Below are 26,092 nucleotides of genomic sequence, written 5' to 3'. Positions count from 1 at the left end.
TTCAAAGGAGGGGTGCTCCAGGCCAGTGGCCATTTTGTGGCCCTCCTCTGGATTTGTTTTAAGAGGTCCATGTCTTTTTTGTAAGATAGAGATACGTACAGAGAGTGCGTCACATTTCCTAGAGGGATTATAAATTTTGACTTTGTCTAACACAAAAGCTGTTTTAACAATGTTTTAACAATACTGATGATATTATTTAGAAGCTTTGCCTGTAGTTATTCTTGTAAAGTTAATTTCCACATAGAAATATTTATGATGGCATTCTAAAATTTTTGCTACAGATTATCTAAGAGTAACAGTTCATCCTGGGGGGGTGGGGGGTTGGGGGGGTGGGAGAGGCATCAGTAGCTGAAATAGTCTGCATGTAAATAATTTTCAGTGTATTCAGATTTTGAAGCCAAATTCTGCAATATGCTTTGCAGAATGGAGGAGCAGGTAGGAATGACCTTAACTGTATTCTGCAATAAACAGTCATGTGCAAACAGATGAGATAAAACTGTCTTTGAACCAATGGCAAAAGAATAGATTAGTTTATAAAAGCTGAACTGTAATCAGAATTATTAAAAAAAATATTATTCTATGATTGAGTTTATTTCACTGTACATCTTGTGTCCCTGTGAATTCTTTCTGAAGCTCTCCTTTGGCACAGCACCACCATGCTTTTTTTGCTACCAGAAAAAAAAGTTCACTAATTACAGTTAGTGACTGTGAAATGCTCGGTATTGTATTTTTTAGTCTGTTGCTGTTGCATTTGGGTTTTCTTCCACTACATTTTAACTCTGTTCATTTTAACACAATTATGAGTAAATTTTAAGTATATTGATGGTTAGACCCAGTTAGTTTCCTTCTATAACCTTCAACCAGAATTGGACAAGCGATAATTTTTTTTCAAGTTGATAGAAAGAGGATTTCAAAAGTTGTTTCTCTTAGATATGCTACCTGAGGTCCTTACCAACCTAAATTACCGTGTACCTCCTGAAGGGGGAGAACAAAGCAGAAAGCATCAGTGTTTCAGATTCTCAATGACCTAACAGTAGAAGGGCTGTGAAGTGTACATGATTTACTCACCAGAAAAGAATGTAAAGACAGACTGTATATGTTAGAGTTCAAAATCACTGCAATAATGAGATATATTTAGCGCAGTGAGTTTGTGAAGGTAGGGAAATAGATGAAATACTTGTTCTAAAAGTTCACCATGACAGAGATATGATAAAAGAAAAAAGCAAACAACTTCTGCATCTTCAGTAAACTCTGAACTATCATTTTTCCAGGTGTTAAACATATATTTTTCTACAAGACAATTTCCAGAAAGCAATGGTTAGGAGTAATATAGAAGATGCCCCATTTAAAAATGCACGTAATCATTCTAGGAGTACATGACACCTGAAAGAGAAGCTTTAATATTTTTTAGTTCAGCAATTTATGACTATTGTGCGTTTTGCACTGAGGAGTGTCAAATTCCTACATAAATGTATATATGCATATATATGCATCCATCTCCATTTTTATGGAAAATTCTGTGCCGAATTTGTCTGGAACCACATAGAGGACTGGCAAAGCAGTTGTGTCTCCACATTAAGCACTATTGCTTCACAAAATACACATACAGTGTGTGCAGGTAAATTCATGTTTGTGGTGGGAGAAGCATCTGAGACTTGGGGTGTCTGGCTGCTTTATAAATAATGAAGGAAGACATCTGTCCACTGGTAAATATGGCAAGAGAGAAATTGATATCACATATCTGCCACCCTTTGTAAGCATACAAATCACAGAATCACAGGATATGTCAAGTTGGAAGAGATCCACAATGATCATTAAGTCCAGTTCCTGGCCCTGCACAGGACCATTCCCAAGAGTAACACCATGTGCCTGCGAGTATCATCCAAACAGTCCTTGAACTCTGTCAGGCTTGGTGCTGCAACCACTTCCCTGGGGAGCCTGTTCCAGTGCCCAGCCACCCTCTGGGTGAAGAACCTTTTTCTATTATCCAACCTAAAGCTCCCCTGACACAACATCAGGCCATTCCCTCAGGTTCTGTCACTGATCACCACAGAGAAGAGATCAGTACCTGCCCTTCCTCTTCCCCTCACAAGAAAATTGTAGACTGTGATGAGGTCTCTCCTCAGTCTCATCTTCTCCAGGCTGAACAGACCAAGTACCCTCAGCTGCTCCTCAAGGCCCTTCACCATCTTTGCTGCCCTCCTTTGGACACTCTCTAATGGCTTAATATCTTTCTTACATTGTGATGCCCAAAACTGCCACAATATTCAAGGTGAGGCCACACCAGTGCAGTGCAGTCTCCTCCCTCAACCATCTGGCGATGCTTTGCGTGATGTCCCCCAGGACACAGTTGGCCCTCCTGGCTACCAGGGCACTGCTGACTCATATTCAACTTGCCATTGACCAGAACCCCAGGTCCCTTTCCATGCCACTGCCTTCTAGTGTCTCATTCCCTAGTCTGTACATGCATCTGGGATTGCCCCATCCCAGGTGCAGAATCTTGCACTTCCCCTTGTTGAACTTCATATAATTGGTGATTGCCCAGTCCTGTAATTTGTTGAGGTCTCTCTGCAGGGCCTCCCTGCCTTTGAGGGAGTCAACAGCTCCTCTGAGTTTTGTGTCATCTGCAGACTTGCTTAGTATCCCTTCCATTCCTGCATCCAAGTCATTTATGAAGATGATGAGACAGGAGAGCTTGAGGGACTACACTTGAAATTATTCTTTCTGTGTAAAGAAATACTTTCTCCTTCTTCTGAATTTTTCATCATTTTAATTAAGGTCTAGCCAAGACTGAAGCTTCACTTGGTGTGGATTGGCTTAATGTGGAGGAAGACAACGTTCTTCCTCTGGAAAGCTGCTACAAAAGACATGTCTTACCATGCATTTTCTCACCTGAGGAAGTTTGCTAGGAATGTGCAAATAAACACCTCCATGATAAACTGTGAGCTAGGGAAAAACTTCTTAGAACAACCAAGGACATATTAACAAGCTGTTTTTTCTGCTAAAATCAGAGTGAAAAATGAAAAGACTGAGCGATATTTGTTACAGTTCAAAAAGGGAGGAACTGTTAGTAAATTATGTACCTATGTTTTGGTCTTCGTATGGACTTGTTTTGTTTTTACTATTTCTTTTTTTCTGTATTTTCAGAAAGACACCCATTGTCAGAGGAAACAAGTGCAGCTGCCATTGATAGGGCTGTCCGTTTACTCTGAAAGAGGACACCATGCTGAAGCATCTTTTTAATATACCTTCCGTTCTGAGCATCAGAAAAGATCATCTAACATGATCCTAGGTTTAAATAACAAAGATGAATTTGACGTGACTTTTTGCTTGATTTTGCTGCCCTGGAATTACTGCAGAGCAGACCACTGGAAAGACACAGTGCAGGAATATACTCTTGTGCTGAAATACAGTATTTCACACCTGCATAACCATGTAAAAGGTATCTTATCTGAGCAAAGGTCAGAAGACTTCTGAGATGGCTTGACCTGTGATGGAACAACTCTTCTAGGAAACTGCTGGAGTACTTCAGCAACGGGCACCCAGCATCTGTGCCCCAACTGATCTGTGTCGAAGTCCAAAATGAACCACACTTGGACATACAACTTGAGCTTTGGTGCACCTGCAGATCCTGTTGAGCCAAGGGCTGGACTCACAAGAAGTGGGCACACAGTAGTGGCTGTTTTTCTTGGATTCATCTTTTTTTTTGGTTTCTTGAATAACTTAATTGTCCTCATCCTCTTCTGCAAATTTAAAACCCTTCGTAACCCAGTCAACATGCTCCTCCTAAACATCAGTATCAGCGACATGTTAGTGTGCATCTCAGGCACTACCCTCAGTTTTGCATCTAACATTCGTGGCAAGTGGATTGGAGGGGAGCATGCTTGTAGGTGGTATGGCTTTGTCAATTCCTGCTTTGGTAAGAGTTCAATGATAATTCTTTACTCTCTTTTTCTTAATACTGGTGCATGAAGCAACTTGATCAGTGAGCTCAATGCTGGTCTGTGCTGAACAGAAGGTTACTTTGATTGCCGTGTTATGGTCAAACACAGCTGAAATCCATCTTTTAAAACATTTTAAAAGACTTAAGGAGAGAGTAGCAGAGATCTAATAAATATTTCCTAACATATCCCATTCTTTGAAATTACTTATGTTTTAAGGGTTAAAAATGTAATATAGAAAGAGGCAAGCCACTGGAAAGAGTTTAACTGTATGAATGCATATGATACTTCTCTCTTTTTCAGGAATATCTCTGCTATTGCAGAACTACAGGTCTCTCAGTGTGTTTCTGCCATAAACAAAGCCACCTGAAAGTACTCTATTTACCATTTGTAATTATCTATCAATCTATATCTATCTATAATATGAATTTCTCGTGTCCTGGATAATGAGTTTTCATTATTAGATGCTTTCTGTTCTCCTGCAAAGCAAAATTTTTATTTTAAAATACATCCTTGCAGATTCAATAGCAAACTAAGTCTTAGGAATAGATTTGTCAGAAGTGACGGTAAAAGTATTCAGTATTCTTATCTTGATCAGACAAAACATTTTTGCAGCCAGCTTTTTTACTGCTGGATATAAATGTTTTAACTGGAAATTATTTTAATTGTTAAAAAAGATAAAGGACAAAGTACAGACAGAGGGAAGCCTTCGTCCTCCAAGGTGGCCTGTCTGTGTAGGATATGTGTCACCAAGCAGTCGTCCTTTCTTCATTTATTCCTACATTCAAAAAATGTAGGAAAAAATGTATTAAAGCATAAACTGGCCTGTTGGTGCATGTCTAGACATGATCCTTATCTCACCCAGACCGGGTGACTCAGTACAGCTCCCTCTTACTGTACATCCTTGTTTTGGTGCCTCCAGGCCACCAGGACAGGACAAGCGCAAGCCTGGCTCTTCTCCCATCCTGGATTGCAGTGCATCTCCTGCAGGCATTTGGCCCACAGCTCTTGATGTAGAAGCAGGTGGTGGATCCAAATGCATGTTTTCTACCTGAATTATAAGCTCTTACTGTTTCCAGTGGTGTGGTCACTGGTATGTTTTGATCAACATAACTGGTCTACTCTGGCCTCCAATCAGGAGGTCTGGAGACACACTATCTATACCGCTGCTGATGCTTTTGAGAAAGCAGGATCACTCTCGACGAGAAAAGACAAAGCAGAAAGAATCATGCCTTGCAGAATATACCATCTAAGGAGTCTTTCTGCTGTGCCTTTTGCAGCCGGGCATTCCTATCTCGAATTGGCCTTTTTAGCTACCAGCACGCTTATAACAAACGTGGGTAGAGCCCTCCCCAGATCTTCGTTCGCAAAGCCTAGCCATGCAGTCTCTGGTACCTGTCACTTCCTCAAACGTGTGCTGCACTGATGACCATTAACTCAGCCTGGCAACTTCCCCTGGGAAACTGCTGCTTTGCCCAAAGTGAAGTCTTGGGAGTTAGCAATGTTGTGTAACATAAGAGCACTTACTTTGGGCATCCAAAAGTAGACCCCATCAACAATACCTTGGCTTGTTTTGATGAGTTATTTTTGGTTTGGTCTGTGCAAAGCAGAATGACAGGTCTTCTTCCAGGTTTCATTTCCATTTTTGTGAGTTTTATGAGTTCGAGTATTTCTGTACTTGGTCTTCTCAGGAAGAAAGAAGTTAAGACTGCTTTTTCTCCCTTGCTTGATTTAGCCTCTTTTTTATTATTTAACAGTGGGATGGGTGAATAACATTTGAAGGGAGGGGTGGAAAAGGTGTTTTTTAAGGGATTAGGAAAAAGGTATGTTAATGGTGCCCTTTGAGCCTGTTGGCTGCTGTCAGGATACATGTGAGTTACCACCTGTCGTGGGTTGAGGTGGCTGGGTTTTTTGGTAGCAGGGGAGGGCTACATAGGGTGGCTTTGGTTAGAAGGTGCTGGAAGTTTCCCCCTCAATGAAGCCAATGATAGCTGTCTACAGGAGGGACTTCCTGCTGCTGGCCAAGGGAGAGCCAATAATTACACCTCTGTGATAGCGTATTTAAGAACAAGTTTGTTGCGTAGAAGAATTTTCGAGCCAAGGAGAGCTGACTGGGCGGCCCTGCCGCCTTGCCTGCCGGGGCTGGAGGAGAGGGGCAGCAGCAGCCCAGCCCGGGCCTCTCGGCACCTAGCCCAGAGCAGGCAGTGGTGCCCTGGCCAAGCCCCCTGTGCTGCTCTCGGCAATGCTGGCCAAACCGAGCGGCGACCCCTGCAATGGGGGGCCGGGGCTGGGGTGTGCGGCCCCGCAGAGAGTGGCCCTGCAGCCCCCGGGCCTGCCCCGTGAGCAGCCCGTGCTGGAGCCCGTCCTGCCCAAGGAACCGAACAGCACCGACAGCACCAAAGGCCCCAAGGTGAACTGCGAGGCGGGGGGGAGGGGGTGCCCTGTGGGCTAGGACCCCAGAGAACAGGGGAAGGACTCAGAGCTGTGGCCCCCCCTGTAACCCCTGGTGAGGACCATGGTGAAGCAGGCTGTCCCCCTGCAGCCCATGGAAGAGTGACCTACGGGACAGCAGATTTGGAAGACCTGTTGCCCGAGGGGTGGACTTGTCTCTCTGCACTGCTGTGGTGGGAGGAGGGAGAACATGGAAGGAAGGAGGGGTGGGTGGAAAGTGTGTTTAAAACTGTTTTGTTTCTCACTCTTTAGATCTTATCCTGTTAGTAATAAATTTTAATATTAACCCCACATTGAGTCTGTTTTGCCTGTGTGACCCCTCCCAGCTCAGAGCGACTTTAGTGGGTGCCTAGAGTCTGGCCAAGGTCAAGCCATGACACCACCCCAGTGACTGTGGAATTCAACCTTCAAATGGGGAAGTTTCTCCTAGGGTGACCTGCTTGTGGAATAATTCTTGAAAGTCAGATCTGTATAAATTGGATGGATGGCCAGAGTGCAGATTTCTGTGCTAACCTGTTTTCACGTGAGTTTCTGCTATAACTGTTAAAATGGATTAGATCATCAAGGAACACACAAGCAAACAAAACAACAAAACCCAGAATGTCAAAGGTGACCTCAGCTCCTCTGAGTGATGTTGGCCCCATCAGCAGGGTGTCCTGGGCAGCTGAGGCAGCCTAAGTGCAGGTAGCACACAGTTCTTGTGACAGTCTTGCAGTGCTCACACTTTCTTTCATTAGTAGGTATAAAGGGCATGCATACTGAAGAAATTTGTTTGCAGAGTTACAATTAAAAGATGTTCACTTACATCTTTACATACAGAAAAACATGCATAAAGGAACTAGTAGTAGCAGGCTGCCTAACATTTATATGTCTATAAACAGATGATATCTGTTGATAAATACCATTATTCATCAGGTGTTATGACTTTTTGTACTCCAGAATGTGCTAAAAAAGAGCTCCTGTAGGTGTGCAGCTCACTGATGGCTTTTTCATGTCTTCATGGCACTTGAAAACAAAATGTCTTTTTTTTTTCCGATTTTTAACATTCAGTGTGTGCTGTAAACATTATAGACTGAGCAAGGATCCACTGAGTGGAATGGTTAAATTGTTTTGTGGCTATTGGAAAGTAACATGAGAGAGTTGTGAGGGTCTTATTGAGACTTGCAGGTATTATTGCTAAAACAAAAAACAAATACCATCTCAGTAATTGTAGGATTATTTTCCTTGTCTTCTGTGGACTTTGGAAAATTTGTAAAAAACTTACTGAAGTGATTAAAAAACTGAAGACGTGGAAAATCAAGTATATTCTGTGTCATAAACATGGTTTAAGACTCACTGATTGGTTCATTGTAGTTACTGAGGATAATCACAGAGTCATAGAATGGTTAGGTTGGAAGGGACTTAAAAAACCATCTAGTTCCAACTCAAATTCTAACTGTTAAAATATTTTTAAATACAGTTCATTATTAAGAGGCTTCTGAAAGGACTGTATTTTAGTACGGGGTTTTTATTCCCTCTCAGTTTGTTTTGTGATACTGTGAAAGCCTCCTTTTTGTTCTGTACCGAATTGAGAGTGAAGGTGTTATCCTCCAGGTTTGTGGCTTGGATGAAACCTGAGACAATGAAAGCAAGAAGCTGAGATTTGTTTAAAACATAAATGCACAGTAGATTAACTTTCTTTTTTATCTCCAAAGTGTCTTACCTTTTTTAAAATCACATGACTGTTGCCCTGGAAGGTGATCTTGAAAGCAGAGCTGATTCTTCTCCCGACATTATTGACAGTGCAGTGTACGTTGTTGTCACTTAGTGTGAAATCAAGTAAGTTATTTACTGAGCAATCCATTGCCTACCCCAGGCACTTAAAAATCATGACTCAAGAACCGGCACCAGGGGATTGCCATGGGCACAAGGGAAAAAAATTATGGACAAAGTGAAGGTTTTTTGGTTAAATTACTTGTTGCTTTCCCCATGTCTGCTTTGTGATTTCAAACGATTCACAAAAAGCAGAAGGTTTTAAAGCTATCAGGAAGTGCAGATGCTGATCAATAAACATGTAGTCAGGATTTTATGTAGAAATTTAAATATCATGAGAGCTGCTATGGAAGTAGCAGTCGTTGGGTCTTGATCTGGGGGACCATTAGGAATGGAGCTAGAGGAGAAACAGCATGGTCTGTTTGCAGCATAAATGATTTTATTCTGGTGCTTGTGCATGTTTGCAGCTCAGTAGGTCACTGCAGTGGAAACTGCTCGTGTCACTGAGTTGGGGAAATGGATGGATTTTTTAAATTTACTCCCGTTACCCACCAGTTAGTCATGGTTTGACAAGCTCATGGTTATACATTTAAACAAACATGAAAAGGGACACAGGGACAGGATCCATTTTCCCAGCTGAACTCAGAGTAAACTTTGCAAGCAAGGTGAAAGAAGGACAGTTAAATATATTTATCATGAAATTATTAAACATCAGATGTTAATTTAGGAAAAATATATTATTTAGTAAAGTAATCCCATAGAGACCATATATACATGAAGTGATATGCCATCCTAAGATTGTCTTGCAGTTCTGTCCATCTCAGCGTAGTCTCTCCAGTGCCTTTTTAAACACTACAAATCTCTGGACAGATGAAAATTTTCAGAAACTTTCCCTTAATGGAGACTTCCCAAATATGTAGGATAAGCAGAATTTGGGCCCAGATGAATTCTGGGGTTCATTTTCAGAATCACTACTATACGTCATATCATGATTAACTATTAAGTAGATTCATACATGTGGGAAAGGCAAAGGGCTTTCTCTGGCTCCAGAAATCCAACACTAGATTCTAATGCTGGAAAAGTTTCAAGGTACATTACTAGCAGGGATATTTCTGTGACTGTTGACCTCTTAGCTCTTGTTTTCAGGTGTCTGCTGGTTGTTTTCTCTTTCTTAACCTTCATGGTTGTTAAAATACCTGGAAGTTTGACTCAGAAGTTGATTCCAAAATTTCATTGTTAAAAATGAATTGAGATTACAGGACCCAGAGATGCCTATGCCATGTGAAAGCTGTGTGACTCGAGGCTGTGTCTTCCTGCACAACATCCCGTCTGTCCTGGATGCTGGGGAGGGCTACGTTCTGTTTGTACTGAAGTAGGGCATGTAGACATGTCTTTATGTCCATTGATAAACCAAGGTCATATCTAAATGAGGACTTCAAAGTTAATCTTTTTAGAAATCCTGTAGCACTCAACTCTATGGGTAGATAATCTTCTTAGTCATATTAAATCAGTTATTGAATTATTCCCAAGTAAACTGGCAGAGAAGACACAGAATAGGAAATGGAACTGCTCATGATTTTTCTTTAAAGTTCAACTGCCTTGAACAAATACCTTAAAAACAATTCTCTTCTTAATATTTTATCTTGATTTCATATGCTCTGTTTTAGGCTCACTGCACTAAACTAATATACTTATTTTAGAGTACAGACTTCTAACATACTGGAAACTCCCTGTTTATGAGATGCAGTTGAGACTTCAGATGTAAAAAATGACTCTCCTGTGAAAAGACACATTTATTTCCATGAGTAAAGACATAATCTCCTTGGGCTTGATCCTGCAAGAGTTCAAAGTTTTCTGAGCCTTGATGCAGCAAGTTCTCATCTCTCAGTGCAAAGCCACACTTAGCAGCTCCTCACCTGGATGCAGACCATGGATAGCTCCTGTTGCAGTGGTCTTGGGATGGGATTATAGGTGATATATCTATAAATAAAACTGATAGCAAGAACAACTAATCAGTAATGTTTGGGGAAACATAGTTCTTCAGACAGACCTTAGAAATGTTCTCTATTTGAAGTGCATAGACTCTGTTATGCCTGCAGTCAATCTGACCTGTGCAAGCTTTCATCAGTGGTTGGTCAGTAGCAGAAATACTCTGCTGGATCAAAGAGGGGGGTAGAAAAAAAGGTGCCTGACTCATGGAATTAGGTCAAAGGTGCTTATAGTTCCTTCATCTAAAAGAGAAGAAACATCTTTACCTAGAGGGCTTTAGTTATTTTAATAGTGTTACAACTGATAGTTTGTCCTGAATTTTTCCACAAAATTTCAAGCACTCGATATGCATTAGATTGTATAGTAAATGGAAACAGGAAAATATTTATTCAAAAGATATGTAATCTGAATTCCTCTTTGGCATCTCCTCTCTAGAAAAACTGAAGTTAGCCTGCTATACTTTTTATTTAAATAATTAATCAGTGAGGTAGTGGTATATTATTAATTACACCTTTCAGGGCCATATTTACATGGAAAAATGAAATGCTCTTAGAGAAAAATGAAATGCTCTCCCCTTAGAGACAGATGGAATCGTGTGACTAAAACCATTTTCCAATCCCAAAGGCTTCTTTTATAATCAATAGAAAACCAAATTTGTATTGCCAGCATGCAAACTGTCTGATGCATTTGAGACATTCTCTTCAGGATGATATGAGCTGTGCCCTACAAGAATCCCTCTATTTCCACTGGCTATGAAAGGAGCCCAAGCTCAGGGGTAGATACTTGCTCTGTACCTCTCTGGAGTCATGAGACAACCCTCACAAATAGGGTGCTTATTGCTCCTTTATTCTTTCTGTAATTTTCTTACTTTTGCTTATAATTCCCTCCCCACTTCAGTATCCTCTTCTGGGATGTTTGGTTTATTTCCATTTCCTATAGGCATTAAACACTGCACAAAGCTGAAATCACTTAGAATAGTTGTTCAAGAGTGAGTATTTTTAAGACATCTATTGTATTTTCATGAAGAGGTGCCCAAGTCCTCTTTTCTGATCTTAAGATCTCAAATTCATCATGTAGGGAAAATGCTGTCTGCTCCTCCTACAAGCAAATTGTAGAGCATAAATACTGGGCTTCTCTGTTCAGTTTAAATGCTTGAAGTAGGGAGACAACCTGGGAGAAAGTTTTGGAAAATGCGATAAAGGAGAAACCATGCCATGCAGAGAAAGTGGAAATGGAAGACCTTATGTTGTACTTTAAGTGTTATTCCTGAAATCAGAGACTTCAGTCTGGTAGGTGCTTGAACGCTGGTTTAGGATAAGAGAAGGTTTTACCTTCATTATGACAGAGCATCATCGAAGATGTCGTTCAATTTGCCCATGTTTATAAGGCATTACAGATTATGGGTGTTGATGCCCAAGGGTGTTAGGTCAGATCCTGTGGTGTGCAGTTGGTGTCTGTATTACCAGGCATGGTTAATTCTCCCTTCCCTGGTCTGGGCAGCTCCAGCTGAGCCCCATCTCCACACCATACTGCAGTAGGACTGTGGAGTGCTCCAGAACCTCAACATTTTCCTCCTTCTCCCCTCTCTCAGCTTTCAGCACAGCAGAAATTCAAGCACATGGCTTAAACACGAACTAGAGTGTGCTCTGATCACTGATCCTCAGGTGCCCTCAGCTTTCAGCAGCAGCCAGGTGAAGGTGGAGACATATTTTCTCTTAGCTGCCATCCTTAATGTTTTCTGACGAATTTTGTTGTATGATAATGTAGAATCTGTTTTCCTAATGCCTGTACAAAAGAAAACAGCAAAAAACATGCAGAGATATCAACAGCTTGTGTATGTGTCCCTGGACAGAGGGTCAGAAGAACAGTAGAATTCTGTAAGGGAGCGAGTAACTTTGGCATTTTTTGTGCATAGTTGTTGGCTGTCAATGTAAAACAATGTTCAGCCCATGCCCAAAGTCTGTTTCCATGCATGTTCAAGTGACTACAGATTTCTGTCTATGTTTGATGCTTCCTTATTGGGCAGCCACGCCTGCAGTTTGGTTGCACAGTTTTGGTTCTATGTTATGAATCATGTTGCAGAACACTAGGGACTTTATGCAAGGAAGTACACAAATAACATCAATTCACATGGACACCATGAATAGGAGCTTAAAGGCAAAGACCACATTGGATTTCTTGAAAAATTATCCTGATGGTGAATTGAATCCAAAAGGTCATGTCTGTAAGCTCTGTTGGAGATGATGGAACAGCATTTCTGTCGGAGTTCAGGTTTAATCATTGACATTTGCAGGCCCTTTTCCCTTATCCTGGGTCATGACAATAATGCAGGCAATGCAATATGCCTGATGTCAGTTTTCTGTTAATTTAAGAAAAAGCAGAAACCAGCTCTGCTGGTAGTCAAGTCACACAGACGTGAAGAAATATGTCATGAAATTGTAGCTGGCTTTTTGGTCGTTCAGTGGGTATAATGAAATAAACTAGAGCCCAGTAAATAAGCAACATTCAATCCAAAAAAAGTGTTTAATGGACTTTGCTTGTGAAAGACAGATCATATTATTTTTAACTCTGTGTGTAATAATCTCTAGGAATTGTTTAGACCATCTGCATGCTGACACATCGGGACAGAATTGAGTAATTTTTGGAAAATTTTTAAGCTTCCCTTGTAGGCCCTGAGGTATACCAGGGAGTGGATATTATCTTTGGCTGTTTAAATTGAAGTTATATACCCAGTGACATTTTCTTAACTGATGACATTAATTTTCTATGTTTTTTTTTTTTTTTTTAGGAAGCATTTAAGCTGAATCTTCTGGTCTAGTAAGCAAATTAAACTTACAGGCTTTTCAGTGATAAAAGGGATACAGAACCATTGGCATAGTTCCAAATAACAACACAATAATGGGTGATGACTACTACTTCCATTTCCCCCTCCCCTATTTTCTCAGCTGTGGCAAATACTTCATACGTAAAGTAATTACTAGGGTTGGGTTCTTTTTTTTTGGTTGTTTTTTTTCAATGTTAGTGTTTCTGCCACTTTTCTAATTAGAAAAGTCTATTAAGTGAGAAAATAATTTGTTAAAAGAGTGTGCTCACATGGAAAAATAAATTTCTTTGAAAGCTGGAGTTATCCTGTTTACATTTTTGTTTTTCTACACATCAACACTAGCTGAAAAACTGCTTCTGGAACCAAAGATGCAGTAATGTCTAATAATAAACTACAGCCTGTATTGATTCGCAGACCACTTACTGCTTCTGTGGATTTTTCAGCTAACATGATTCACTACTTAAAAAATATAAATGCCTCCTATTACTCGAAGATTTGTGGATTTGGTTTTGTTATGAGTTGTTTGGGGTTTTTTAAATACTAACTAAAAATTACCTCTGTCTGCTCCAAATTTTTCCATAATTGATGCAGACAGGAGGAGTATTTGATATCTGCAGACAGCAAATGCAACGGAGCATCACTCCAAATAGGCATTTCCTCCCCCAAGCATCCCACCATCCCATTTCTGTGAGATTTCCCTGTACTTTGACTCCTGAGCAGCTCAGGACCTGGTTGCCCCTCTCTCTCCTCTGTGCTGTGCTGGCCCAGTGTGGATCAAGGGATGCAGATGGGTGAGCATTCACCCCCTACATGGGTGAAGTCTCAGGGTCCCTGGAGGCTGCTTGACTCCCCTCTCATTTGGTCCAGATGGTAATGCCTCTAATCAAGGTCCCCTAGGTACCATCTTTTAAACCACCATGTTATAACAATGCCAGACTTCTCTTGCTTCAGCTGAAGGTTTCTCATGCTAGCTATCAGCATCAGGCTCGGTTGCTCTGGGCTATTTCAGCCAACAAGTCTTTCCAAAATGTGGTAAAACTATGTTACTTTTCCTGTTTGCAGTTTCTTAAACCTGTTTTACAGGCAGATGCCAATAATTGGAAGTACAATCTCATCCTATGGCCAGATACAGAATTCTGCTGTTCCTTTTGAAAATATAGCAGCCACAATGCAGAAGGTTAGCGACTTGCTGGGGTAAGCTGAAAATCTACATATATTTCACAGTTTTTTATTAGAGGCAGGCAGTCACTATCTGCTAATTTTCTAGTGTGTTTTGCAATTATATCTTGTATTGTTTCTTTCCCCTTCACATTTTCTGTTGTTTCTATTTGTTTCACTAATGCAATCAAGTGCAGAAAAATAGTAGATAACTATGGCAAGAGGGAATCAAAGTGAACAGACTTAGATGAGTCAATAGATGGAAACTGTTTTATTCTGAATTATTTTTGAGGAAATTTATAACAGTAGAAATTTGTTCAGGACCAAATAACTATAAGAAAAAAAAGGCATCAAAAAAGCAGACTTGATTGTGAAAATTTTTCATAAGGACTAGTCTGATAATCTTGAAAACAGCAATGTAAAACTTTGCTTAGATTAGAACTGTGGCAATTTCCAAGTTTCAAAACCATTAGTTAATTCATATGTATGATGTTTTATTGCTTAATCTCTAAGTGTTGTCCAAGTCTAGTACAGACCTCTGAGATAGTACTGGAATAGCACTTTGACCTAAGAAATGGTATGAATTTTACAAAAACATATATCCCCTTTAACTTCTCCTTATGAAAATTTTAGGACATGCAATGGTTGATTACAGTTGGGTCTGCATTGGACTTAATTCTTATGTGCATGTGCATGCTGAAGCATTATTGTTTGCCAAATTTACAGTTTGTGGGTTATTTCTGTTCTGGCCTCAGGCTGTTTGTGGTGTTACTGACACATTTAATCACCCTAATGAAATTAGGTGAACTGTTTAGGGTGCTGTGCATCAGGCAGCCCAAGGCAGAGCAGGTCAGGCTGCACCGCCTTTCCTTTCATTGCTGGCAGCAGAACAAGCACTTCATGGGATGGCCATGTCTGTGGCTGAGCTGTTTGCCTTAGTGTAAGTTCAGCAGGAGTTAATTAGAAGCAGTTCTAGGGCAGGAATTAATATGGTGAGCATGAGGAGTTATGATTTCTGCCTCTTTATGAAAGGGTGGAGTATGTACGTGGTATTTCTGCGTATATTATGTATATGTTCTGTACACTGACTGTAATGCACTAAGCAATTCTTCTCTATGCATGTTTTTGTAACAAATCCTAGTAGTTTGCCCTAATTTATTCAAACTGACAACTTTTGCTCTGTTTTTGAACTGCTCAGTTTTCACAGAAAGAATGTGTGGCCGCCCAAGAGGGCCGAGGACCAGCAGGGGCTGCATGAGGTTGTTGGGGATTGCTTTACTGTGTGTACTTCTTAAAAGTGAAAATGTATTTCTATGTAATATCCTTGTGAGAAGCAAAGACTGCATCACAGGAATAGGATGAAAGGCTGCCAGATAAATATGCCAGTCAGGATTTAAATAGGCTTTTTCTAATGGGTAGAAAGCAGGTTATGAGGCAAGACAAAGCCAGAGCTTAATATTCTTTGAGATAACAGCGGTAGATGTACCACCATCTGGTTTCCTCAATGTAACAGTTTTTCTCTATAGGTCAGTGCACCAAGGGGTGTTTAACAAGGATGAGTATGAGTAGGAGTTTTAAAAGTGTTATTATCTTTTCTAGGGCTGTGGGCACTCAGACCTTTGGTAAAGAAATTATAATAGCAGATAGAAGCAGGTAATGGCCTCTTACTCTGCTGCAATTGTTCCTTCTTATAATTTCAATAACTAAATAATAGTTGTGCTTTGCAAAGGGTTGTATATACGTACTAAGTATTTGCCATTCAAAGTACTTTGCCTAGCTATACTTCTAGAATACTAAACTTAAAGTTAGTATAACTATCAGCATCCAGTGGTATTTTTCCACTATGTAGTTCCAGCAGCTTGTGATTTGTGGTGTAGAGACGTCTTTCCTGAAATAGTACTTTTGATTCTAATAGGTCTTCCTGCATTTATCTTCCATGCTGCTTGCTTTTAGGAAACCTGCAAAATTTTGGTATGCACAATATAATATGTCAAGGAATTCCACTTCTTCCTTACCAAAGAAAAGTACCTTCTACTGTTTGTTAATTCTGAGTCTGCAACCTGATGATTTCAATTGAAAACCCAGTTATTGTATTATGAGAAACACTAAATAATCTTCCTTCATCCACCTTTTCAAATCACCTCTCCCTCTCCTCCCCTCCCCTCCCTTCTTTTTTTCCTTTTCTAGTAAGCCCTGATGTTTGCTTTTATAAATGCTGCTGAGCATTGCTTCTTAGTGGAAGTGGTTTGTGTAAAGCTGTCTATCATAACTCTCTTTGCAGAGCAGTAAGTCAGTCAGAAATAATCACTGTGTATTTAAAGCTAGGTCTGTTTTTCTCCACATATGGCAGTTTACATCAGTATTGCATTTCATCTGCTCAATGGCTCAGTTTCATACAGTTGTTCTGCAGTACTTTGCAGTCAGTTTTTGTTGATTTTGAGTTACTCAGCATACTGTAATAAGCAAACTTCACTCTTTACCATCTTTTCCAGATCATTTATTAATGTGCTGAATAGCCCAGGGCCTAGCACAGATTTGTGGGGAACTTCTGGCTACAATTTCCACTAAAAAACTAATTATTTTCTCCTGTTCTTTATTTCCTGCCCCTACTCAATTATTTATTCATGTCAAGATTTCTGTTATTGCAAGGCAGCTTACTATTTAAGAGCCTTTAGGCTTGTCAAAGTGGTTTGAAAATCCAAGTAGGCTTTATCAATTGCTTTATCAACCTGTCTGCATGGCACTGTCAAAGACTTCTAATGAAGTAGTAAGGTCTGGATTCCCCCCATGGTAGCAACTCTGGCTTGTTGAAGTATGTCATACCTCCTTATACACCCACTGCTTGCTCTCTAGTGCAATTTCCATCAATCTATCCAGTGGTGCAGATTAGACTCATTAACTGGATGAAATGTACTGCAAAGGATTTCTGTCTGCATTGGTTACAACTAATTTCTTAATGGATGTAGCAAAAGATCTCCTCTTTGAGGTCATTCTGAGGGGCTAAGGGATGGAGCATACCACTTCTCACTGCACATCCTTTAGCCAGCAAAGTGATCTTGGATAAAGATAGTAGCAGCCTTCCCCGGTGTTTCATCTCACCTCCATAATATGTGTGGTTGTTGGGTCGTAAGACTGAACAAGAAATTCTTGGTTCAATGGCAATGTAAAGACTTGTCAACATATATTGAGACTGCATTCATAGTATCAGACAAAATATTTATTGACCAGTTAATACCTAGTCAGTATAAAAACCAGTTTGACCACTAGACTTTATGACAGAAACTTGACTCAGAATTCTGAGTTAATATTTGTAGTGTGTTCCACTTCTAGGAAGGGCAACTGCTGAAAAAACGCTGGATTATGGAAAATCTCTAGAATCAGAGAGTATTCTGAGTTGGAAGGGACCCACAAGGATCATCGAGTCCAACTTCTAAGTGAATGGCCCATACAGGGATCGAACCCACAGCCTTGGCATTGTTAGCACCATATACTCTTATTATTAAAAATGAGCAACTGTATTCAGTGAGAAAGCAGAGGTTCGTCAAAAGGAAGTTACTTAAGTGTGTTCTGGTGGACACTTACCTCCTTAGCTGGTAGATGATAACAGACTGTAATTTCACCTCTTAACTTACTTGGTGCTATATCCCGCGTATAGAAGACCCTTGAGACTACAAGTTGTCTGTGCAGATCCTCAGCGTGAAAGAAGATCCTGGAGATGCCCTCACATTTCAAAAGGAGCAGTCCTGTCAGGGAATCGGGATCTTGTAGGACAGCGTGGGCATGGGAATGCTGCAGTGAACCTGACTGCCCTGAGAGCATCCTCCTGCTATGCTAGCACTGTATATCCATCTTTGCTTTTCAGGTGCAGACAAACCCTAAAGATTTCTTCTGAGATGTTGCTGTACAGGAGCTCCATCTAGTGCTGACATTATTTCTTATTCTGATTCCCTAAGGCAGCAGAATAAATATACTGATACGGAGGCAGCCAATTTAGGAAGCTGAATTTGCAGGTGCTAGCCTGCTTTCCAGAACGCAAAGGGATCCTGCCTAACATATGGAAAGTGAGCCAGAAATTAGTGTTCGAGGTTATTTTTGTGCTATGCTGGTACCACTGAGATGCAAAAGGGAATTCTTCGCTATATTTATGCCTCTGGGAGTTGGTTGGTTGGTTGATGAATAGGCATATTAATAACATAGTAGATAAGTATAGTAGTACTGAGTGATACATTAAATCACCAGATACAGCGAAAGACCACCCTTAAAGCACAACGTGTACAGGTTTAAAAATTCAGCCAAGGAGGGACGAAGAAAGAAAAAACCCCTAGATAATTTTTTGCCATTCAAAGTAATACATGCTGTCTGTATTGAGGTATCACCAAACACGAAGGGTGTGTTGTACAAAGGATGAAAATAGGAATGAATATTGAGTGAAAAGAGCACAAAAGATTTACTGAACAGGACTGGTAATGTTTATTGTCAGATTTGTTCCAGCAGGCTTGGATCCAACAGTGATTTCTCAGTGATTTCTTTCAAGCACACAGTTAAACTGCGATTCCCATTAGAGTTAAGCAGGAAGATAATTCTTTGGAGAAAGGAATGATTGCCTGCTCTAATGGACTCATGATTCCAAGACATCTTAGCAAACAAAACCAAATAATTACAGGCATTAGATAAACAGCAATTGGCACATTTATTTCTATTTAAAGAGAACTGTTAATATCTGAGGTCACCTGTATTTTGAAAGCATTAGAAACTATTTGTAATTGCTAATGTGTAACAAATGAATGTGGGAAATATTTTCTCAATTTTAAATATGTAGAAGTACTTCTAACGCCTTAAAAATCAAAAGGAAATAGTGATCTCATCACTAATATATGGAAACATTCTACTAGAATTAGAGTCATTAAAGGCAAGAATATTTGATTTTTTGGACCATTTATTCTGTGCTTATCATATAAATATTTAATAGGCATATCCAAATACAACCAGTAATGTTTTGGAAGCACATCCAATTCTCAGCTACTTCTGTCAGTTATTGAGGCATCCATGCAGACCTCTGCAGTTCATATCATCTATATTAGCACTGAACTTATCAGGAGTTGTTATATTCACATTGTGGTTTTGCTATATCATAAAGCGATCTGTTGTGATTTGTTTATTCACTAAAGTCTAGATACTGAGCTGTAAATATCAGGCAAGTCAGGCTGGTTGGTTGTCCACCAAGGCCAGTGCTCGCTTTGGGTCTATTCATCTTAACTCTGAAATGTCTTCTAGGTTCATCAGGCTTTCTTTTTAACTCTGGAAACGTTGGGTCTTCTGCCAAAATCTGCTGGCAGCTCATAAAATATGAGCTCCTCTTTTGGGGAGGGAAAAGGAAAAAGTGGATAATATTCTGGGGGTTAGCAAGGAAGGAACAGTAACCACAGATGTCTGCCACTTCAGACCTGTTTACATCCCTTCTGAATATTTGTTTGTGCTTCTCATCTCAAAAAATAGAAAAACGCACTCAAAAAAACCCAATCACCCCCAACAAAAACCAAAACCCTTGATAATAATATTTTTGTGAAATCCCATATTCACAATCTCTCATTTGTTTCTCTCTCAGATTTGCTGGTTTGATGTTACCTTCTCAGTAGCCCTCGTGGCTGTAAAAGTTGCTAGCTAACTTAACTGTGTTCTATTAATTTAACTGAATTTGTTTCATTCTGGGCTGCCTATCCCAGATTTTCCAGGCCAGTCAACATTCTCGGTGCCACTTTTTGGCAATCCCCGTATCATACAAGACTCTCACTGGAGACTGTATATGACACAGGTTTTTCTCTATCTTCACTATAGCAATGAAATGTATGTTACGAGACTCAGAGCTAGAAAGCAAAATAGAATTATTTTTTTTTCAGAATTAAGAGTTTTGTTCTTTCTTCCTCTGCGATGTTGTGACTGAATAATTTTTGATGCTTTACTGAAGTGCACATGCTGTGAGAAAGTCAGGTCAACAAATCAGCTTTTGGAAGTTTCTGCTTTTATTGTTATAATATTCTTATATACTCACCTGCAAGGCAGTCTCTGATGGCAGCAACTACATCAGTGGTGATCACTGTATTTTTGTGGAAGAAATGCATTGACTTTAAGGGAAACAGAGCCCACTAGTTTTACTTATCAATATTAACATTAACATTAAATCCATACATAACAAATGGAAGTTAAACTGATGATAGAATGGATTGCTCTATGTGCCCCCACATAAAGTCTTTGATGCTGTGGCAGTTGTTAGTAAGGTAGTTTGGCCCAGAGCTAACAAAATTTCTCCTGAAGATTAAGCAACCATTAGCAAAAGGTATTGTTGCTTTTTTTTACCTCTTTCTTCTTTCAAACCTCTCTTGTGAATACCAGATCTTCCAATTTGTATTTCATGCACAGTCCCTGATGGACTGTGATAGATGGACACATACAATAGGATATGTTTTCAGAAAGACTTCTATGGAGATATATAAATATAAATATGTTGGAAAGGTCATGACTTACGTTGCTTAAATTGTTTATGTTTCATTTACATGTGTGGAGTGTTTTATTTCTGCAGAGAACTAACAGAAATACTCTCATTTAAATTCAGGAAAGTTATTTCCCTTGAAAACAGCCCTGAGTCACTGATCAAACTAGTTTTGTATAACTCAGTAACATATTTATGTAATACCATTCAGTAGGACAAATTGGAATTAAACTTAAAACCTTAAAATTGAGGTATTAAGAGCCTTCATTTGAAGAGGGTTGTTTCTTAGTGCTGTTTCTTAGTCTCTGTTTACATTTAAGTCCTTAGACAAGAACAGTCAACGATGTTGTCAAGAAGAAACAGCAGAATACCTCAGCACAGGATTCCCTAATATTCTCAACTTGAGGTGCACCTGCATCTTATCTCCATCTCATACTGCCACAGAGCTTTTTAGCATATTATCCAGCTAATGGAAGAGCAGATTTAGCAGCTGAAAACTGAGGGTCTAGAAGGAAGGGAACATAGTTGTGTTAGGACACAGTGTTCCTGAGAAACCTACCTATTGCGTGTGTTAGGTATTTACCAACACAGCATTTGTAAGCGGAGACCAGAGCATGCTTCTTCCACCCCTGCTAATGTCCTTACAGCACTGTGCACTTTCTTTCTTGCTGCCTCTCCGAGTTCACTGTTCATCACTACACAGTGGCCTGACTGCACAAGCAAAGGTGAAACTTTTGGTGAGTCCCAACCTGCCAGCTGCTGGTTCACGCTCCTCTTCCACTTCCAGGTGCATGATGTTCTTCCCAGAATATTATGTTAAAGCTGCCTCATAGGAATAGGTGTTACATGCACACACATATATGAATGGAGTCTCATAAATGTATGAAACATCACCATTTTCTCTTCCTTCAGCAACACATTTAATCAGCGATGGCTGGACTTGCGTTTGGTTAACTTCTGCCACTGGCAGGCCCTCCTGGGGTTAGCACAGGGTCCTGTAGGCGCCATGTGGGAACCCCAGCATTTGCTATCCCCTTGACTTCCCCTCTGCATTTGGTACTTGGCTGGCAGATGGTCTGTTGTGCACCGGGGGGTGCTCAGCTGGCACCATCCTGCCATGGGTCTCAACAGCAGAACAGCCAGGCACGCTCTGTTTCCCTGCCTTGCACCAGCGTCAGCTGCATTTTGCCCTGTCTCTGTCTCGGCAGCTGGGTTTAGGCTGGCCACAGGCTACAGTGGTACTGGGAGATGTATCGACTTGCTATGGAGTTACCAAGGTTGGTACAGATGATTCATGAAGCGAAAGGTGTGTAAACACCTGAACACAGCATAGAAGAGTGAGAACAGCCTGTGCAGGTAATGAAGAATGCTGTTCCCAGCAGTAAAACCAAGCACATATTTTGACTCAGGCAAGCCTGAAGGACTGTATGCTGATAAGAACAGAGCGTGACAACTCATCAGTGGGGGATCCTGCACCCTACTGAGAGGAGCATGACATCAAGGGTACAGCATGGTACACCTGCCATTTCTTTCCCTGGTAGCTCACCGTGAAAGACATGGGGCCTGTGCAAGTGAGTGCATTCCAGGCAAGCGTGTTTTCCAGATGAAGAAATGCAAACAGGGAGCAGCAGTCTCACCTGAGACATACAAGGTTCGTAAGGGCAGGATTCATAAGCAATGGACGATTTCATAATGACAGTGGACTCCTGAAGTGTATAAAAGCTCTATCCAAAACCCAGCTTTTTTGCCAGATAGCTGTAAGCAAGGGGTTTGACAAACTGATAGGTGGGGTCTGCTGTTCTCTCTGTTGCACAAGAGAGATCCTGTACAGACTTCTTCAGCACAACCATTGTACTTGTGGGTTTGTGGGTGTGAGAGTGTGAGTGAATGAAAGCTGTGAGAGAATGCCTGTGAGTGGGTAAAATCCACCTGCGTTGAGATTGGATGCGGTAAATCTATCTTGGGTTTTTGCAAGCCCTTGGATTTAGTTTTGCTCGATTAGTTCCTTGCTGAAGAAGGTGCTATTACATTCCTCCAAGTTCAGTCTGCCTAAGGTTACCTGTGGCTTCTTTTCATTGCCCCTGGTCCTTGATAACACAGGGCAGGGTATACATTAAATCATACAACCACAATGCTCCAGAACTCTAACCATCATGTAGGATAATGACCTTCAGGAGATTTTAGAGGACAAATATACCTAAATTAGTAATCAAAACATTGACCCAGTGTAGGCTGACTCTATGTGATTCTCAGTTTTTCATAACCTACAGACCATGGGTGAGCTGTGTCCCCTTTCCAATTACTACATCAGTGAGCAGCATAAACCAACAAGAACTGATAAGAAAATGTAACACTTTTAGCTGGGACTCATGGGAACAAAGCATAACAATTTGCTGTGCCTTTCACAGCATACTCTGTGCTGTACTGCCAGGGAGAAATGTACAGATCCTTAAATAAAGTAAATAGTAGATAATGTCTCAGATGATAGTCCTATAAATAGATGCCTGTCCTGGTTTATGACTTGAAATTTAATTTCTTGCACTCTCTGCAACTAATTGCCGTGTAGAAAAACCTCATGCCCCACTTCCAAGTTGTCTTAAAGTCATCTATTTCTATGGTTAACTTTTGAATAATTATCTATTCCTGTAATGAAATCTGCAGTGGATTTTTTGTCATCTTTCGGTGAGAACCTCATCTTTGTTCCTGTATATGCATGAAATGTTGGGGAAGCAAATTACATTTCTCACTGTGATTGACTCCTGTGAAGTTATTTGGCTAGGTACCAGCTTGAGGCCCTAAATATTTGTTGGAATCAAATTCTATTTACATTTGCAATTCATGAACCTAATTTTATTGCAGTTTTAGAAAAAATTATTCATGTGAAATTAATATATACAGTCTACACAGTCATAAATGTTGCTGCACAATAAGAGTGAAATGTTGGCATAAAGCATTATGATTAACTTTAAAATTATAATTATTTTCTTCTTTTTATAACTTACATTAATTTTTTTAATTTGATTTCTGGTTATTAAGAGCATGTAGATTGCATTCAAGTCTTTTCCTCAAGTCTTTTCCTCAGAGAGAATTCTAAAGTATTTGTTTTTTTGTTTTAAAGCTGAGATTCTCACTAATTCCTCTGACTGCAATATATAGGGCATGAAATAGAATACCAGATAACTGCAGGATTTCTGGCAAAGGTCACAACAGTTAAATGCACATGGCATTAAGGAAACGCTTGAGAGGCAAAGCTAGGAGGCACAATGAAAAGTGAGAAGCTTTATTCTACTTTAGCCAAACCAGATTACAAGAAGGGCAATGAGGGAAGACGAAGGAAACTACAAACCTGTTAGTCTAAAATCAGTACCTGGAAAAATTATGGAGAGGATCATACTGGGTTCTATTGAAAAGCATATAAAGGACAAGGCAATCATCATTTTTTTGCTGGCAGCCTATTCACTGTTACACACCTGATGTCTGTATTTTACTTCCAGCCAGTGTTAAACTAAAACACAAAATGTGGTTTTGTCTTTGTTGTGAAAATATTGTTGTTTCAGTCCATCAAATTAGGCTGGTGTATCCATTATAATTGATCAAATGATAGTGGTATATTTCTAGGATTCAGCTATTAAACTACTAAAAGAGTAAGATTAAAAAAAAAAAAAGGTATTTTTTGGGGGGGTTGTTTGTTTGTTTTAATTAAAAGGTTGACGATATTCTTACCGATCAGGGATATTAGAGCTGATCTACCACAACATTGGAACAAGATTATTGCTTGATGTGCATCCTGGTTTGGTTTTGAACACTCTTGGCTGCTGTGTTAAGGTGCAAGGCCCTCCATCAGTAAGGTTGGATGGAGCTGCAGTGTTGCAGTATAGAGGCTCAGGGCACATTTTGTGACTTTGTATATGCTGCACAGGGCCACACAAAGTAGACTGAGAGGGTTGCCATGGCCTCTGTTGTTCCCATTTCTTCCTCACCTGGGTGATAGATGTTTTCATTACAGCCAATTCAGCTGAATGTATCTTACGGTTGGAAAAAGCTACTTGTTTAATTTTTATTTTGATTTAGACTCTTAATTTCATCCCTTTTTGTCTTTCAAAGCACTTGTTCTGTTCTTTGAAAGTAATTGTAATTTTTCTAAAAAGTTAGCTGGCCTTAGTAAATTAAACCACATGCAGAATGCTGAATTCTTTTATTATCTCTTATGAACTACCCCTTCAGTGTGTTCTTCATTTTCCCTTTCTGTCTTGAAAGTATTAGAAGTCAATTCACAGTGGTATTAATTTTAGTGCTATTAAAAAGTTCAGACCTTGAAGTCTTACTGTGCCAAAAAGAAAAATATTGGATTTTTTTCTGAACTTTTGTGATCTAGGATTCCATGTGTCACAGTTCCTGTCCTCCAGAGAAAAGTACAGTTTGTGTCATGTCAGTGGAACTCAATAATAAAAGGTGAGTGAAGATGAATTGGTTCCTGCCAACATGTGCAATCAAGAGTCTCTAATTTTCTTCTGTATAGAGAAGAAAAATTATTTTCTATAATTTAAAGGCAGCTTTTGTGGTTTTGTCTGAGTGCTAATATTTGATTTATTCTTCACTGACATCACCACGATCCTAATTCAATATCTGAGCATTAATTCTATGCCAGTGTAAGACAGGTCTTTTCTACATCCCAAAGCAATTAATCCTGCATTCATGGTCAGTTGTCCTCAGATCAGCTCCATAAAGCCATCCATCATAAATACCAGCATGAGGAAAGCCCAACATCTCCCTTGTATTAGGCAATAGGTGAAAATAAGAGGAAGTGTAAATGAATGCCATAAATCATGACAATACGCACCAGGAGAAGCTACTGGGCAGTAGCACAGCCACAGGGATGAGCTGGCAGAGCTGTCAGCCAGACTTGACCAGAGAGCCCAGTGGTGAAAGCAGCCATCCAGGAAGCAAGGCCCTGAGCTAGGGAAGTTTGAACACCCCATCTGGGTTTTCTAGGCAACACCACATATGCAGGAATGTAGGGTATTCTCAACAAAAGTGCATCTCATCGAAGTAGGGAAAATGTGGCCTCAATTGCCATCAGAGGTGCAGCAAGAACAATAGATCCTTTCTGTAGAGCACTCAGGTGGGAGGAGAGAGATTTCTTGTTCCCAGAGTTTTCTGTTAGTCCATGATTGTCTAATCTAAAATAGAAAAACAGATCTTTATCATCTTACTGAGGCCTGGATTTTTGCCTTAGGTACCTACATGAGCTAAATGTTTTTGATAGCGAGAAGCTTTTTAGTCAAGCAGATAAAGCATGGAAAAGAGGCATTGCTAAGAAAGTAACGATAAATAAGTGTGAGCTGAAAGCAAGAAGAGAGCAGTAGATTCTTTGTTCTTGAGTCCAAGGACTTTTAAGAGCAGTGTTTTGTAGGAAATAAGATTAAATGAGGGACGATCAGAATGTCTCCGCTGCCTCTAAAATAGCCTAGCCTTAAAACAGGTCAGTTT

The 26,092-nt window shown here is 40.1% G+C and overlaps 1 protein-coding gene across 1 annotated transcript in view; it reads left to right on the top strand.

Moving 5' to 3' along the window:
* The first annotated feature begins 3,513 nt into the window (after positions 1-3,513).
* Positions 3,514-26,092, top strand: part of LOC112841333 (pinopsin-like) — a 69,974-nt gene continuing 47,395 nt past the window's right edge. Inside the window, exon 1 of the mRNA XM_025896248.1 lies at positions 3,514-3,919. Coding sequence (XP_025752033.1) covers positions 3,583-3,919 — 337 coding nt within the window. The 5' untranslated portion in view covers positions 3,514-3,582. The remainder of the gene's footprint in view (positions 3,920-26,092) is intronic.

Source organism: Manacus vitellinus, unplaced genomic scaffold (assembly GCF_001715985.3).
Source record: "Manacus vitellinus isolate BGI_N305 unplaced genomic scaffold, ASM171598v3 scaffold_7_pilon, whole genome shotgun sequence".
Lineage (NCBI taxonomy): Eukaryota > Metazoa > Chordata > Aves > Passeriformes > Pipridae > Manacus > Manacus vitellinus.
Note: the sequence above shows the minus strand (reverse complement) of the source record. Positions and strands in the feature narration are given on the sequence as shown.